At 43.9% G+C, this 17499-nt stretch overlaps 1 protein-coding gene across 2 annotated transcripts; it reads left to right on the top strand.

Moving 5' to 3' along the window:
- The first annotated feature begins 249 nt into the window (after positions 1-249).
- sbno1 (strawberry notch homolog 1 (Drosophila)) lies at positions 250-17243 on the top strand. 2 transcript variants are annotated; one of them, XM_070850151.1, is made up of 33 exons: positions 250-596; positions 2548-2667; positions 2751-2849; positions 2976-3206; positions 3330-3465; positions 4415-4515; positions 5119-5215; positions 5351-5511; positions 5832-5965; positions 6072-6162; positions 6240-6401; positions 6562-6697; positions 6788-6893; positions 7002-7155; positions 7252-7434; positions 8129-8226; positions 8320-8471; positions 8579-8785; positions 8874-9044; positions 9138-9307; positions 9402-9533; positions 9765-9900; positions 10026-10138; positions 10227-10298; positions 10514-10613; positions 10805-10879; positions 10996-11142; positions 11285-11379; positions 11466-11552; positions 12435-12572; positions 12675-12751; positions 13034-13227; positions 13789-17243. In XM_070850151.1, the coding sequence occupies exons 2-33, from the start codon at positions 2548-2550 to the stop codon at positions 13929-13931; spliced, it is 4218 nt and encodes a 1405-aa protein (XP_070706252.1). In that variant the 5' UTR covers positions 250-596; the 3' UTR covers positions 13932-17243. The 2 variants fall into 2 exon arrangements, with proteins under 2 accessions (XP_070706252.1, XP_070706253.1); XM_070850152.1 differs by having other exon boundaries at positions 250-645.
- Positions 17244-17499: the final 256 nt, after the last annotated feature.

Raw genomic sequence — 17499 nt, 5'->3', positions numbered from 1 at the left:
GATTTGTACAAAAAACATAAACACATAACTACATAAATATGCAAACACACACAAGGCAAATAAAATAGAATAAACACACATTTAGATAGAAGAAAGCAGACATTAAAATATGTTCTAATATAAAATGTACATTGCACAGAGCATGAAAAGAAGTTTAAAAAAAAAAACAGAAGTAGAAGAAGAAAACAGGAAACAACGAAGAAGAAGCTTCTTCTGTCGTCACTTCCTCTCAGGGCTTGACTGGGTCACGTGACGTCGCGTTAGCTCGCTGACTCTGCTATGTTTGCCCTTTGCGCTAACCTCCCAGAAATGCCCAAATCCTCGCTTTTGTCGGTGCGTGGTGGTCGAGGGGCGTCCGGCGGCTGCTCCGAGGCCCGTTTTCACCGAATCCCGGCGCCGAATTTGACTTTGGCATCGAAGACGCCCGGTGGAGGCCTGCGCATCACGTGACCCCCGCATGCGGCGGAGCGTTTGATTAGAGAAAAAAAAAAAAGAAAAAAAAATAGAAAAGAAGATGGCGTGAGCGCCGCGGAGCGAAGAGGACAACAAACCCCATAACTGCCGAGCGCGACCCGGAGCGGCCGTTTAACTGTCAGGCAAGTTGATCTCGCGCCGCAGTTTGCTCGACATTAACACCTCTAACAGGTACAAACACTAGTTTTATTGTTGATGTGGTGATACTTAACCGAAAGTGTTAAACTGTTTTTGGGTAATTTTTTTTCTTCTGGATTTGAAGCTAACGCTGCAGCGGTGCCGCTAGGTTAGCCTCTTTTAACGCACCTCGTTGCTAATGTTAGCTAGCAATGACACAAGGTTTGCGTGAGAGAAAACAACACCGCCACAGCAAAGCGATGGAGCTTAGTTAGTTTGTTAGGCTAGCTAATACCCCAGTGGCTGGGGATTATCTTTGGGAAGGACACGCCGTGACACCTAGCTACGTTCATGTGCCGTTTCATTAACTCCGTGGTAGTAAACTCAAGCAGCGCCGACGTTAGCTAGCTTAAAAACTACTGCTTTTAAGCCTGAAATGTTCCTTAACGTGAAAGAAAATGAGAGATAAAGTTTGGAGATGAAAACATAACAGTATCATGTAATGGCTCCAACGTTAAAAGCTATAGACATTATCAATAACAAGCTCCGTGGTTGCCGCTAATAACATGTAACTGCTGTTGGATTAGTCTGGATTCTGTCGCTGCACTGTGTTCGGTGTTAGTTGGTGTAATTTATTTAGTTTGTAGACGTGACTGTGGTGTCACTGACATGAATGTGAAAGTGTCTTTGAGTTAGCTAACAGCCGAGCTAAGCTGTGTCACCCTGGTCTAAGCAGGCCAGTTTAGCTGCTATGACAGCGAGCGGGCTAAGTCAAATTAGCTGTGCTGGACACTGAGGTGTATCAGCGTGCTAAATGTTTGGTCCTGTCATTTATTAGAGGTGCTGTTTGGTATTAAATGTTATTAATCAGCTGAGATAACGAGGGGTCGGCGTTGGGGGGCAGTTACGTTGAGTCAGAGGGACCAGGAAGTTGAACGTACCAAAGTAGGACACTGCAAACACGTGTCTTGTTTTGGGTCACTTTGGAGCAAGTCCCCGACCAGACGAGGTGTGTAGATAACGCTCATTTCCTCTAATCGTAGTGTAGATCTGGACTGAATTTATATCCCTCGACTCTGTGCTACATTCTGCAGTTTCATTTTCACTTATTTCGTCGTGCGCTGTAGGAGGAGACGCGGCGAGGTAAACATCCAAACAGATTAGGGTTTAGCTGGAGTTATGCTAGTTAGAAATAACACTACAAATAACAAACGTGTGGTCCTGTGTGTGTGCCGGATGTAAACATATATTTTTGGTTTAGTTTCTACCTCAAAGGGAAGTGGTTTTACCCAGCACTTTGTGTTTGATGCTACACGTGTGCTATGCATGTGGGATTGTGATTTTTGGTTGGTGTATGGTCACATTACTGTGTGGGGTTTCCTCATGTGAGCAGGCACTGTTACAGCTTTTCTCTGGATACTGCAGGAGACATTTAAACTATAGGAAGTTGTTGTTATCAATGTGCTTGTGGTTGTTAGAGAGAGGTTGCAGAGATGAGTGTTTGCTAATATGTGCACTCTGGACTTACAGTAACTACATGTGGGGACAAGCAGTCGATGTTGAGTCTCTACCGTTAAACCCTGAACATCCAAGTGTTGTTTTATGATGTGAAAAGTTTAGGGGTTTGGCAAAAACAGCATGAAATTGTTAATGTGCATTTAAGTTGGGAAGTTATGTTTTCCAAATGTTCAGTACAGGGGCTTCACACTTCTTTATTTCATGAGAGATTTAATTTCCTGTCATATACAATAAAGTAAAGCTGTAAATCTTCACATGTGAGAGGCTTGTACCTGCAACTTTCTTTTACATTTTGCCATGAAATTTACTATCAAATTTGATGGCAATTAATCACAAGTTGTTTTAATATTTTTATTGCAATATCACCATTGTTTTTATTCATAAACAAACATCATCAGCACTGCCGCTAACAGACGGACGTGTACCTTTGTCTTGCAGATGGATCCTGGACAGGATTTACTTCTCGCTGCCCTGAGTGAGAGCGGCATTTGCCCAAATGATATCGGCCTATTTGATGTTGATTCTCAGGATGTTGCACAGCCCTCTACAACCCAGCAAGTAAGACGATCTTAAGATTTCCTTCTTCTCGAGTAGAAGTGATTTGTTTCCGTTTAACGTTATGATTTCTGCTCCTCTTCCAGTCTATCTCCATCAGTGCCCTGGACGTTGGTGTGGGGACAGAGTCAGTGGAGGCCGTTCGGACTGAGCCTCCAGCTCCGGTCCCTGTAGTTACTATCAGGGTGAGATTACACAACGTTATGTTCCTTTAATTAATTATTGAACACATCCTGCTATGTTTCAGCTGACGTTTTGTTTTGTGATATGTCTAAAAATCCACTCTACTCTCCACTCAATGTCTCCAACAGCACAAACCTCAGCCATCAACCACCACGTTTGTCTTAAATCAGCTGAATCAGTTGCCGTCACTTGGAGCAACTGTGACCAAACAATCGGCCGCAAACAACATCAAGCATACCATAACTGTCACCAAGGTGGTCCATGTCGCTAATTCAGCCCTGCGAGGTTCTTCGACCCCCACCACGTCCACAAGCACTCCTCCTTCAGCGTCCACAGTCGTGCCTTCTAACAGAGATCAGGTACGTTTGTGGAAACCATGTTTTTCGTTCTCAAAACCCTCAAAGGACAGAACAGCACAGAGAAAAGCATTTCTTTTGATTATGTAATTCTTACATCTCCTGTTTTCCTGTTGTTTATTTTAGCAGATTCAGTTGAAAGACCTCCTTAGGACCAGCAATGTGAAGGGCACCGGTCTAAAGGGCAACAGTCTGATGGAGCTCATGAAGCTAAAGCCTCCACCCGACATTACCACACCAGTAGCAACGGCAACAGCGACAGGTCATTTATTGTTATTTAAATGTGCAATTACATCTGTGTTTTTTTTTTTCCTAACAGGGCTGTTCAATCCTAATATATTTACTTTTTGATTAATAATTGGCCAACAGTTGTGATGCATGGTTTGAATCCCTGTTTGGAAAAGCTTATAAGACATTTAAAGAGGTTATAAGAACTACAGAGTTCATATGAGGTCCCGAGAACCAAAATAATGAGCCGGAAGTTTGTGAAGTTTGGTGTTGATTCTTTGAGAGTTCAGCACTCCAGATGTTTGAGCGACTTGATTGATACCATAAGTATTGCTTAATGCAGGTTTGAATTGCAGCAGCCAGAATTTGGGACTTTCCATCTGTGTTTAACCAGAGCAGAACATGTTCTCTGTTTACTCCTTTTCAAAAGAGGCCAAAAAAGAGGAAACAAGTCGTACAAAATGAAGAGAAACGATCGCTAAATGTGGATAATATCAGAATACAGTCACCTCTTTGTGTGTTTGGCCTTCACCCATCCACTTTTCATCATTATTCAAAGCTGTTCCAGCTCTAGAGATCTGTGCAAGTCTTAATAAATGCACCAGGGCCACAACTAAGGATTACTTTCATTTTCGATTTAGCAGACTATTATTATATCTATTAATTTTTTGGTCTAAGAATGTGGAAATGGTGAAAAACCATCAGAAAAAGTTGAGTTGTGTGTTTCACAGTAGACAAAAAAAACCTCTCACATTAAAGAGGCTTTAACGAGGTCATGCTTTTTGCCTTTGCTTGAAAATATATGTAAAATGATTCATTATTCATCAGTATAGTTTGATTCATTCTCTGTTCATCGCTGCCGCTATAAAACACGCTGTGAAATTATAACTAACCTGAGATTCACTCCAGTACTATAACATTTGTCAGTGCTTGAGAAACCTGAGCTGTCCAACTAAAACACACGCTTTCTGTTTGTGCTTCAGGTGAAATGAATAATGGAATCAAGAAGGAAGTTCTGGGTAAAGATGCTGCCAGGATCTGGGTTAATGACAACATTAAGATGCAGAACTTCTCACACTCTCTGGTAAGTTTTAGACTATTGATTCATTATAATTGGTTTTAGAAAGCTGTTGAATGCTGCCAAATGTGTCTGTGTGTTAACGGCACCCGTGTTTCTATTACAGTAACCTGCTCTGTTTATTTGCTGCTAAATGTGACCACCTCACTTCTAACCTTTTACGTTTGCTGCCCTAACATTCACCGTCATTCTCAGCCACTCGCTCAGCTACACACTCACTACACATACACACACACACACCTTACGCACTGCCCTGTTCCTTTAAGGTGCTCAAAGGGGGTTGTGTTCATGAGTCGTCTGTGTTGCAGTCAGTTTTGATGGCAGCTTGGCTATTTAAGAATCGCAGAGAGGTGTAAGCGATGATTCTCTCTGGCCAGTCGGTGGTCTGCAGTGTTTTCACATCGACTTTTAGTCTCAGCTCAGATCGTTTGGGACCACTATGAAGGTGATGCCTAAAAAGTTCCACAAACTATCCTCAGCGTTTGAACGGCAGGCCGAGTCGAGCCGAGCTGATACCACGTGGCGGAAAAGGGGCTTCTGTGTTCATGGTTGGTTGCAGAAGAACATTGTGAGAACTTGGTGTCTCATTGTGTCATTCTCTGTCTACAGAATCTCCATGGGATGAAGGAGGAGGATGAGCCTGAGGAGGAAGAGGAGGAAGAGTTGGGTCATGCTGAGACTTATGCGGAGTACATGCCCATGAAATGTTAGTGTGACTGCTGTGTTGGTTTACAGTGACAGTATTATAGCGCTTAATCGATCACACTCCGTCAGATCAAACGAGACACAGCCTGTTATTGTTGCCCGTGTGATCCGCTGACTCGTCTGCCTGTCGATGCAGTGAAGGTCGGCCTGCGGCATCCTGATCCCGTGGTGGAGACCAGTTCCCTGTCCAGCGTTAGCCCCCCTGATGTGTGGTACAGAGTCTCCATCCCAGAAGAAGTCATTGATCGTGGCTGCCTGTCTGCTCTACAGCTAGAGGCGATCACGTACGCAGCTCAGGTAAGCCTCAACTCACTAAACAAACAGTAGCCACTGAAATGTACAAGATTTAATCATTATGAATTAAATTTTAATATTTGATTGTCTGTCCTGTGCACCTCTTCACTTGGACTGTATTACGTGTCCATGTTATTTCTTACTGATTTAATTGTATCTTGAAAAAAAGTGCTCTATAAATAATAATATATCCTCTAATTTGTTGACTGAAACAAATCAAAATGTGTCTCTTTTTTTAAACATGGTTTTCCTTAGATTCAACGTCCTCAAAAGACAAAACAGTGCAGTTTTAAAATTGTATTTCTTGTCCCCACGTACCACAGCAACATGAGACGTTCCTCCCCAGCGGTGATCGAGCTGCCTATTTGATTGGTGATGGAGCTGGTGTGGGAAAAGGCCGGACCATCGCAGGGATCATCTATGAGAATTACCTTTTAGGCAGGAAGAGATCACTTTGGTAAATATCCCTTACACCATATTGAACACAGATGGTTAGATAAATATTTTACCAACATAATTAACTCTGCTGCATCTCATCTTATATATTCTCCTCTTTTGTTCAGGTTTAGTGTCTCTAATGACCTCAAGTATGACGCTGAAAGAGATTTAAGGGACATAGGAGCTAAAAACATCCAGGTTCACTCACTGAACAAGGTAAGATCATTTAAAGCCAGCAAACAGGTTTCTATGTATCATCAAACTGTGTCTCAATTACATATTTATATTTTCAGTTCAAATATGGCAAAATCTCCTCTAAACACAATGGGAGTGTGAAGAAAGGTGTGATATTCGCCACCTACTCCTCCTTGATAGGAGAGAGCCAATCAGGAGGGAAGTACAAGACCAGATTTCAGCAGCTTCTTCACTGGTGTGGGGAGGACTTTGACGGAGTTGTATCCTTTCAAGAAGACATGAGTTTGTAGATAAATGCTCCCAGAAACTGTGAATATTTTGTTATATTAAACTGAAAAATGTTTGGTGGTCCGAGCTGCATGCTTGTAGACCGTCTTTGTTTTAGAAATGGGAATATTTTCCTCAACCAGAGGTCTGTAGATCGTCTATGACGAGTGTCACAAAGCCAAAAATGTGTGTCCAATTGGATCATCCAAACCCACAAAAACTGGGCTGGCAGTGTTGGAGCTGCAGAACAAACTCCCAAAGGCTCGGGTCGTGTATGCAAGTGCTACAGGTTAGTGGACAAAATGGGATGCTTTCTGAATGTACTCTGGTGGTGGTGGTGGAGAGTCTGTGCCAATGCTGTGAATTGTTTTCTATTCAGGTGCCTCTGAACCGCGAAATATGGCCTACATGAATCGGCTGGGCATCTGGGGCCACAAAACACCCTTCAGAGAATTTGGCAACTTTATCCAAGCTGTTGAGCGCAGGTACGTTTCTCTTTGCAGCACATTTTCATAAATGTCCTCAGGCAGGACAGTTGAGTGGAAAACATCCTAATTTGTGTGCGTTTTTTTCATTTTTCCTCTCAATTTCAGAGGCGTTGGTGCCATGGAGATAGTAGCTATGGACATGAAACTGAGGGGGATGTACATAGCAAGACAGCTGAGTTTTACAGGAGTGACCTTTAAGATTGAAGAGGTCCCTCTGACTCAGAAATACATCCACATGTACAACAAATCTGTGAGGCTGGTAAGCACATGAAGTCAAGCGTAAATAAAGGCTCTAAATGGTTCTTTCACTCGTGCTCACAGCTGTAAAACAGACTGTCTCTCCTGCTCCTCCCAGTGGGTCACTGCACGCGAGAAGTTCCAGCAGGCTGCCAATCTGATGGATGCAGAGCAGCGCATGAAGAAGTCCATGTGGGGCCAGTTCTGGTCTGCTCACCAGAGGTTCTTCAAATACCTCTGCATTGCCTCCAAAGTCCGCAGGGTGGTCCAGCTGGCCAGAGAGGAGGTCCAAAACGGAAAGGTGAGACCACTGTTGAACGATAACAGCACAGAGGATCTGTTCCTCTGTGAGATCTCATGTTGGTTTGCATAAGTGGAGAGAATTTCTCTTCTCTTACCTGCATCAAGAAATGACGTGTGTGTGTGTGTGTTGCTCCATAAACATACGGAGGAGGGCTGGTAGGATGTAGGTGTGTGAGGAACAGAGGAGTTTAATGAGGCGAAAGAAAAAACGCAGGAAACACGACAGTTAAGAGCCACCAGTGCTTTAATGTCTGACTCATTCTGTGCAATAATGTAATATTGACTCTAGCAGCACCTTTTATTGCTTCATCCGTCCTCTCTACACCCCTCTATTGCAATTTTCCTGCACAAACTGTACAGCTTTTAAATTAAAAAAAGATATATTGCACGTTTATTATATTTTTTCTTATGTTTTGTATTATAAATATTTTATATTTGTTTCTTGGCCGTGCACCAATACACCACAAAAACGGTTGTGCTTTTGCCATTAAGAGCCTGTGTTACTGTTGAAGCTATCAAAGAAGTAAAGCCCTGGTCGCTGACCAGGACCAGAGTCTATGACCTAAGATACTGTGGTCAACACTTCAGGACAAGAGATTAATGCTTTCCTGACAATGTTCATGTTGTGGTACAGTCATTTCCTCGCTGGCATCCTCAGCCTCTAAAACACTGACGCGCTGTTTCCTCTGCAGTGTGTGGTGATCGGTCTTCAGTCCACCGGAGAAGCGAGAACACTTGAGGCTTTGGAGGAAGGAGGAGGAGAGCTCAACGACTTTGTGTCAACTGCAAAGTAAGAACCTGCTAAAGATGATTTTCCCCACACAATCTTGACAGGATAACGTGTGTGTGTGTGTCAACTGTAATAATGTTTTTATTGTTGTAGAGGTGTGCTGCAGTCCCTGATTGAGAAGCACTTCCCGGCTCCAGACAGACAGAAGCTCTATAGCCTGCTGGGTATCGACCTCTCGGCTAAGAAGACCCCCTCTCCCAGTGACGCTGCAGCACAACAAGAACAGAAGGGCAAGAAAAGGAAAGGTAAGACGATGTTTGATGACCTAACATGGCCGTGTCTCGATTCTCAAACACTGTTTTTAGTTTTTATAATGTTTTTTTCTTCTACACTCTCTGGCCACGCTCTCCAGGTTTAGAGATAAAGAAGCAGCAGCAGAAGAAGAAGCCTCGCAAGCACGGTGGTTTGTCAGGCACCAGCTCGGAGGAGAGCCACTCCGAGGAGTCGGACAAAGAGTCCGGCAAAGACAGCGACGACAGCTTCAAGTCCATCAGCTCAGGGGATGAAGACGATGATTTCAACCCGTTCAGAGACGAGTCTGACGACGACGATGAAGATGGTGAGACTCCACAGGGAAGGTTATGAGGAATTTTATATCCAATTCAGTGCTCGCAGCAAACCTTTGTGCCTTCCTCTGCCTTCCTTAGACCCGTGGCTTATCAGAAAGGAACCAAAGAAAGGGAAGGAGAAGAAGAAGAAAAAGAGAAGAAAGAGCATTGATCCAGACTCCATTCAAAGTGCCTTGCTGGCCTCTGGGCTGGGCTCCACCAGGCCGACCTTCTCTGCTCCTGTCAACCCGTCCAGCACACCTGCCACAGGTGAGCACATCAGCACATGGATGGCAGAGCAGAATCACAGCCCTCTGATTTAGAGGGTTAATGAACGCCCCTTCTTGTTTCCTTGTCCATAAGTCAAGGCAGAGAGTCAGGATAGCTGCATCACAAGTGAGGACGCAGTGGATAACGCCCAGAAAATGAAGCGAAATCTGCTGGAACAGCTGGAGGAGCTTGCAGAGAACCTGCCTCCAAACACTCTGGACGAGCTTATAGATGAACTGGGAGGACCCGAGAACGTGGCTGAGGTAAACATTAGTCCGTGCAGCCTTAACTGTATTTTTCTCTTTTGTTGTGGTTTGTGTCTTGTCTCACTTTACCGTTTCCTCATCTGCGCCTCAGATGACCGGCCGCAAAGGTCGCGTGGTCAGCAACGACGACGGCAGCATCACCTACGAATCTCGCTCTGAGCTGGACGTCCCGGTGGAAATCCTCAATCTCACAGAGAAGCAGAGGTTCATGGATGGAGAGAAGGTAAAGGCAAAGTTGTTGGACAGTGCTGGATTCAACCTGAGCTTGTTTGAGCTGCAGTTTTGGTGTGAAGGATAAACTAAGAGCTTTGGGACCAGCCAGCAGAGAGATTTCATTCTGTTTTGTTTGATTCCAAACTTTGGACAAAATTGATGGACTTGAATTAGAAATCACAGCTACTTAATCCACTTTTATATGTGAAAATAAAATGTAATTGTCTTTCTCTTCGACCAGAACATTGCCATCATCTCAGAAGCTGCCAGCTCAGGTATTTCCCTGCAGGCTGATCGCCGTGTGAAGAACCAGCGGCGGAGAGTCCACATGACGCTGGAGCTGCCGTGGAGTGCCGACAGAGCTATACAGCAGTTCGGTCAGTAGATGTGAACCCACTTGGGTCCTCTGTGATCTTCCTGAACCTGACAAAGAGCCAGTTCAGGCTGACAGATATTAAATGACAGTGTGGTTTTAAAGTGTGCTCTGTTTGTTTGGACTCAGGGAGAACGCACAGATCGAACCAGGTCACAGCTCCAGAATACGTCTTCCTCATATCAGAGCTTGCAGGAGAGCAGAGATTTGCATCGATTGTTGCCAAAAGACTAGAAAGCCTGGTAAGGACTAATTGAACGTTTGTGTGAATGCTATTTAAATGAAGTTTAACATGTAATATAAATATTAACTGTTAAATCTTTGTAACAGGGTGCTCTCACTCACGGAGACAGGAGAGCGACAGAAACTCGAGACCTCAGCAGGTTTAATTTTGACAACAAGGTGAGCACATGTCTAAAGGCCGAAACACACTCCCATAGCAGCTCCTTTTGGTGTGTAGAACAGATGTGAGCTTTGACAGCTGCAGGGCGACACGTCCTCTTGGTGCTCGCTACACTTGACCAGCGCTGTATTACGCGCCGTGCCGCCAGTGTGTTTGGCACTTGTAGAGTATAGTTTGTTTGCCAGTGACTCACTCACCTTCATGTTTTCTACAGTATGGCAGAAATGCTCTGGAAATTGTGATGAAGTCGATCGTGAAGCTCGATTCTCCGTTAGTGTCTCCACCCTCTGACTTTAAAGGAGATTTCTTCAAAGGTAGGATACTATTCAAAACAAGCAAAAGAATTTATGTCTTTTAGTCCAAAACTTCCACCATTTTTTATTTTTTTTGTTGTACAACCAATTAATCTTGTAGAAGTTGGCATAATTATTGCATACTGTTGCTTTTCTTGATTCCCTTGTTTTAGATCGATGGCTGTGAGTAATGACTCTTTTTCCCTCTATAGAGATTCAAGGTGGATTAATAGGTGTGGGCCTCATAAATGTGGAGGACAGATCCGGCATGCTTTCACTGGACAAAGGTGATTTTAAACCGTTGAAAGGAATAACTTAGTCCCCACTGTTAAGTGTGATGTGTGATGCATGCACAGTTAGTGTACATTTTCTCATGAAGCATAACACTTTGTCGCTGCTGCAGACTACAACAACATCGGGAAGTTCCTGAACCGTATTTTGGGCATGGAGGTCCAGCAGCAAAACGCCTTGTTCCAGTACTTTTCTGACACACTGGCAGCAGTAATTCAGGAGGCCAAGAAGAATGGCAGATACGACATGGGCATTCTGGGTGAGATGGACATTCACCTACATTTTTATCATTAAAACATTTTCACATGTACAAGTTATTCAAAGTTTTGTCCTGACAGCTGATCATCTGAAGGTTGAATTTTAGCACTAAAACCTCCATCTGTCCCTTTTCCTCCCACTAGACCTGGGCTCTGGTGACGAGAAGGTGAAGAAGGTAGACTGCAGGAAATTCCTGACACCGGGCTACACCACATCCGGACATGTGGAGCTCTACACTGTATGTTCTTTTCTATATTTTGACCTCCTTCCTCGACGATCGCAGCAACATTAGCTGACTTTGTGTGCGCGCGTTTCTTTTCACAGGTTAGTGTGGAGAGGGGAATGTCCTGGGAGGAGGCCACGCATGTTTGGGCAGAACAGAACGGACCAGATGATGGCTTCTATGTACAGGTATGTGAAGGTTGACGGCGTCTCTCACTTGCAGATGAGCTCTGCAGCCTTTCGACAGACAATTTTAGAAATGTTGTTTCATTCCGACTTCAGGCACTGTGAAATGTGAGCTGTGGCCTTAAGTCACAGATGATTAACTTGTACGGTTTGATCATCAACTCGCAGCCAGAGTGCTCGAACTGCACGTGTAAAATATAAAATGAAGTGGCCCCCGTGGATCACACTGGCTGACGGTTGTCATTAAGGTTTTATTTAAAATCTTTGGCAGGTAGAAAAGGTCTAAAACGAGTCTTCCGCCTGTATGTCCAGATTAAAGTGATGATTCAGATGAGTTATAAATATGATCACCGTATTTGTAGCAGAAAAATTACTTAAGGCCCCTCTGCTGCATACATTAAGTATTACATACAGAGGACAAATGTATAATTGATCCATGATGATCAGTGGACGTTAGCTACCTGTGATGTTGCTGAACCACATCGACAAACCAAATGTGTGATTGTTCTTTGGGAAAAAAAACAAACATCAGTGTGTTGCACCTCCATAAAGTGTTGGGACCTTCAAGAGCCTGATTTCTAAAATATGTTCAACATTGATCCAAATCAGAGACTGAAACTTCATCTCTGCTGCATCCTACATTTCCCATAATCCAACTCAGGCAAACTGCCCCTGACTGGTTGATGCCCGCGTCTTTCAAACTAAACGTCCTCAGCTTCAGTGCAGGGACTCTTCAGTGTCTCCAGACCACGTTGAAATTCACTTTTCCAAAGACTCGTCTGAAGCCACAGATGACCTAATTCAGCTGTTTCCACAGGCTGACTCATTGGGAGTAAGCAGAGCTTCATATGTGAACTCAGTGGCATGTGTTTGGTTTTTTTTCAGATGAGGAACAACAAGAAAACGGCCATACTGGTGAAAGAGGTGAACACCAAGAAGAGGCTCTTCCTGGTGCACAGGCCGAACACGGGCCGGCAGCTCAAACTGGAGACGTACGCAGACATCAAGAAGAAGTTTAAAAAGGTCTCCCAGCGTTCTTTTATTCATCGCGACGAGGAAAAACACTGAAAGATTTATGTGATGAATCACGATTTGTATTTTTTAAATTATTTTTGGCTCCGTTAGGTGTTGTCTGAAGACGGCAAGCAGCACTGGAATGACCAGTACAAGTCGTCTGCAAAGATCTGCTCTCACGCTTACTGGTACGTTCACTGTTTGAGTAACACTGAATTTAAAAACTACAGCTATTTTAAAACAATTTAATCCTTTTATGTAGTTGTGTAACTTGTAAAACACAATTTACAAATAAATGCAGTTTCATTTCTACGTCAGTTTAGCCTTTTTAAATGGGAAGATATTTGCGAATCTCCACCGCTGTGTGTGTGTGTCACAAGAAAATCCATTAGATGTATATAAATGCAGAATATTTGCTTCCATCTTGGGTTGTAAATGTGTCGTTTGCGTGTGTGTGTGTCTGTCCGCAGGCGTGGTAACTGTAAGAAGGCATCTGTGGGCCTCCAGTGTGAGGTGGGTCTCCGGTGTCGGACGTACTACGTTCTGTGCGGCTCGGTGCTCAGCGTGTGGAACGAGGTGGAGGGGGTGCTCTCTCCGGTCGGTGGGACCAACGTGAAGGTGCAGATCGTCCGTCTGAGGACTGAAGACGGACAGAGGATAGTTGGTAAGCTGAGGGGCGGCCGCTTTTAAAGGAGCTGTTCAACATTTTGGGAAACGTGCTGTTTTGCCCAGAGTTGGATGAGACATTCGATTTTGGAGTCGCAGCTCATTCAGGAAGGCCAGAACCATCATTTAGGTAGAGATGGAGACAATACGGGAACGAATGCATGCTGTTTATATTTGCTTAGATTTTCTACATGATATTGGGGGTCGTGGCTAAACCGTTTACTCCTCGAGAGGTTTAGACGCAGCCGGACCCTAGTGTCGTGCAGCACATCTCTCAGCTGGTGTCTTTTTAAAATTCACACAGTGATCGTCGTACAGCCTCTGATCTGATCCTTCAAAGTCATGTAGCGTAAACTTGTTCCTTGTTGTCACCATGAAGTTTCCAGCTTCATATTTATGGTTGAGTCGCTCAAGAGGAGTCGATCACCTCCTCTAACTCCGGCAAAAATGCCCATTTCCCAGAATATCGAACCCTTTTCTCTTAACATGCTGTAAATGATGTAGCGTTTGGTTTGACGGGCTCACAGTTCATTCTGAAACCCTTCTGTTTCTCCCACAGGACTCATCATTCCAGCCAACTGCGTGTCTCCATTAATCAACAAGCTCTCGACGTCGGACCAGAGCCAGCAGCTCGCTGTGCAGGAGCAGCAGAAACGGCAGCAGCTGCACCCCCAAAGTCTCAGTCACGCGCCCAACACATAGCTCGGGGCGGACCGCTCCGCTCCGCTTCATGGGCGTCGACTCCCCCCCTCACCCTCCACCCCCCTCGAGCTCACGTCCCGATCTGAAGGGGTCCGACTCCATCGGTCTCTATCTCTGCACTGCAGGCTCCAGGACGGCCGTCCCTGGTTCTGCACCCTGGCGCCCCCTCCTCATAGTCTGTAAGGGTCAGCGGGGTCACACCAAGCTGTGACGATTCTCAGATGTAAAGCAGTGGTTGTACAGAGAAAAGATTTCAGGGTTTTTTCTTTCTTCTTCTTTTTTTTTTTTCCTCAATCTCCAGAGACTCTTGTTCTCGCCTAGAGAGAGTTGACGGGTGATGTTTTGTCCTCTGACATTCAGAGTGAGAAGATTTGTGATAAATCGATGGAGTAGAAACGTCGGTTGTGGCTGTTGAGTTACCGACTCCTCACCCACGCTTTAAGCCGTTAGTCCGGACTACCTGGTATGAAGCAAAGACTTTGTTTTGTTTTTTTCTCTTTCGTGGTTCAGACCAAAGGTGGAGGAGACGATGACCACTAATGTCTCTGAAAGTCCGAGAACTACCTTGATTCATGAAACAATGGGCATTTAATGCTGAACTACAATCCCATATTAATATATGATGAAAACTGTCAGTTCGTCGCTCCTCAGACATTTTTCAGCACTAATAGAGAAAGAATCAGTTCTTTTTGAAGTAAAAAAAAAATCAAAAACGGACAAAAAAAGCCCAAAATGTCATTGTGAGGTTCCACTAGCGTCGCTATCTCACACCAGGCCGTGTTGCTTTTGTCTTTGCTTTACACATGCATCTCAGATTTATGAAACTCCCTTGGTTCGTTTTATTTCAAACTCCATCATTTTGTTCCTCTGTGTCCCCTCGGTGACATTTAAAGGACTGCTTCACTTTTTTTTTTTTTCCTTTCATGTCTGCCTTTTAAAAACAGCAGTCAGGTGTCCATGTGAACGTGGAAACGGGTTGTAATTGTTCCTCCGAGACCCGTTCCTGATGGTTGGACTAAGTTCCTCACAAAACAAGCTGGACAAATCGATCACAAGTCTTTTTAAGAGGAACGATAACAGCCGTCAAAACCTGGTCACATCGACACCGACTGTTGTTTTAACTCTGAGCTGACTGAAAACTGTGAACTTGTCCTTTAACAGCCAGGGGTTGGTCAAATGTGCCTTTTTGTGTCAGTATAAATAGCCGCTGCAGTCGGGCACCTTTACAAAGCACCAACAGACTGTCCGGGGAGAGATTTGGTTCTTTTAGCGTCAGCTGTCCTGTGACTCCTGTTTATAGGGCATGAAAATAAGAAAATGTTTCTCTAAGATAACATTGGAAAAAAAAAAGAGAGAAGAATCTGAGGAATGAGTAAAGTTTGTTATCAGCAAACCAGGTTTTCAACACAGTGTGACAATGTGGTTCAAGTCTCCCTATTTGGCGTTTAGCAGCAGTTACATTAAATAGTTGGTCACATATTACAGTGGAGTTTGAAGCAGATATAAGGACAACAATCACAACTTCTCCTATGAAGACAGGTTTTATATTAAGTGTGTTTTATGTTGTCACTAATTATCTGTTTATAGATGATTAACACACTCATGGGCGCCACAAGGGGAGTTGTAGGAGTTGACAAATATGCTGCTTCAACATGCAGAATAGGGAGGCTTAGATTTGCCCACAATGTTAGTGCTGTTTTAGTTTAACAGCTTTGGTTCCACAATAATGGAGAAAAAAGGCATTTTTAAACCAGGGCCCAGTATAATCCTTTGGAGCAGTGAAGTAGGTCCACTGAAAGTGTGTGACAGCATCATGGAAAGGATCCCTACAGAGAGACACCTGGAAGATCAGCCGTTCTATCGCTCTCTGCACACACACACCAGACTCCATTCACAAAAACACTGATTTTACCTCAGTTGCTGGTCTACCGCTACCTGGACTGGTTAACTAGTTTGTGTAGGTGTCGCACAAAGTCCAGCGTTCTTTGGGGTAAAATTATTGCTTTTTCAAATGGAGTCTGGTGGATTTGAAGAGAGCGCTCTAATAATCCTTTTCCATAATGTTAATGGACGCACTGCTGGCTGAGGCCATCTACTGGACCGATACTAACAGACACCAAAACATGTCCAAATGGGGCCCAGGTTTAAAAACACAGGACTTCCCCTTTAATTTTGTAGGTTAAAACCACCTTCAGTCCACATCTCGACTCTCTTTGTCTGGTGTGATACCTGGCTGGAGTAGCTGTCACCCAAAGGAGAGGAACCCATGTTAACAGAAACAATAATTAACCGTAGAATAGCCAAGGAATTGTGAAAAATGTGAAATGCATGTCCGTGACAAACACCATTACGTTTTTATTTTTTATTTTCAGACAGCTTTCGGAGCAGCCTCCAGTCTCTGCTCAGATGTTTGGTTTTTTTCTTCTTCTTGCTTTTAGTTTATCGCCTTTTTTTTTAAATGGAATTCTGCTCAGGGGTTAAACTCACACAAAGACCCTCTTTGAAGATCAAAACAAAGAAAATCTTTGGAGTTTTACAAAATATCCGAAAAACGCATGACCATAACTCAAACGCTCCCGCTGCCGCTCCGTGGTCGTGCCGCCGCAGTACGTCTCAAACGCGTCTCTCTAATCCCTCTGCTTTCTCGAGCCGAGCTGTAGTTAAAGTGGATGTTCGTGTACCTCTTCTACCTTCAGTCGTTTTACTGATAGATCTGCACTGGAAGGGACAGGCTAACGTCTGGATCCGTGATCTGTCCTCGTAGCCGACGATAATTAAAGCGGGGATGTGTTTTTCTATCACTTGGCGCTCGGACACATCTCCGACCTGTGGATTAGCTGCTGTTAAAGTGTGTTTTCTGCTCTCTCTCTCTCTCCTCTTCTTCGTTTGATGCATTTAAAAAGCTAAATAGGAAGAAGTCTTTGTAACATACCAATGTGCATTTTTGTACACTTTGTAAAAGGATTTAAAAACTGACATTCAACATCTCAGCGCTCGGACAGAACCAGGAGGGACTTCGCTGACAACATAAGTCTTTTTAACTTGAATGTCCGCTGTTCTGTAAGCCAACAACTCATGCTTTTATTTTGTCTTTTGAGATGTCGTGTACGCGCCGGGCTGCTGACTTTTTGTGTTTGAATCCCGTAACATGGCTCCTCTGAAGTTGAAACACTTGAAAGACTTTTTCTTTTTTTTTTTTTTCTTTCCTATTATCGTTGCACGAGTTGCACTACTGACAGAGTTGTACAAAAATTCAACATGATCTGTACATGAATGAGTTCAACGCTCAATAAAGCTTGGTATACTTCTACCTCGGAGGGCTTTTCACTTCGATACAGAGCCACGAGTCACTCGGGATTATCATGATTGGAAAAATCTTTTACAGTTTGGGACAAGTAATCAAAAAACGAGCTAATTTTCATTTGTCGTTGTAAAATCAGGAGCGTCTCTGTTTAATTTTCCAGCTTCTTTTGTCTCAGAACCAGACGTCGGACTCCCTGAGAGATGCTTTGGATTCATAAAGTCAATTTCTAGTTTTAATTATTTAAATTAATGTCTCTGTTCAGGG

Source organism: Pempheris klunzingeri, chromosome 19 (genome assembly GCF_042242105.1).
Source record: "Pempheris klunzingeri isolate RE-2024b chromosome 19, fPemKlu1.hap1, whole genome shotgun sequence".
Classification (NCBI taxonomy): Eukaryota; Metazoa; Chordata; class Actinopteri; order Acropomatiformes; family Pempheridae; genus Pempheris; species Pempheris klunzingeri.
The sequence above is the reverse complement of the archived record's forward strand: the minus strand, read 5'-3'. Positions and strand labels throughout refer to the sequence as shown.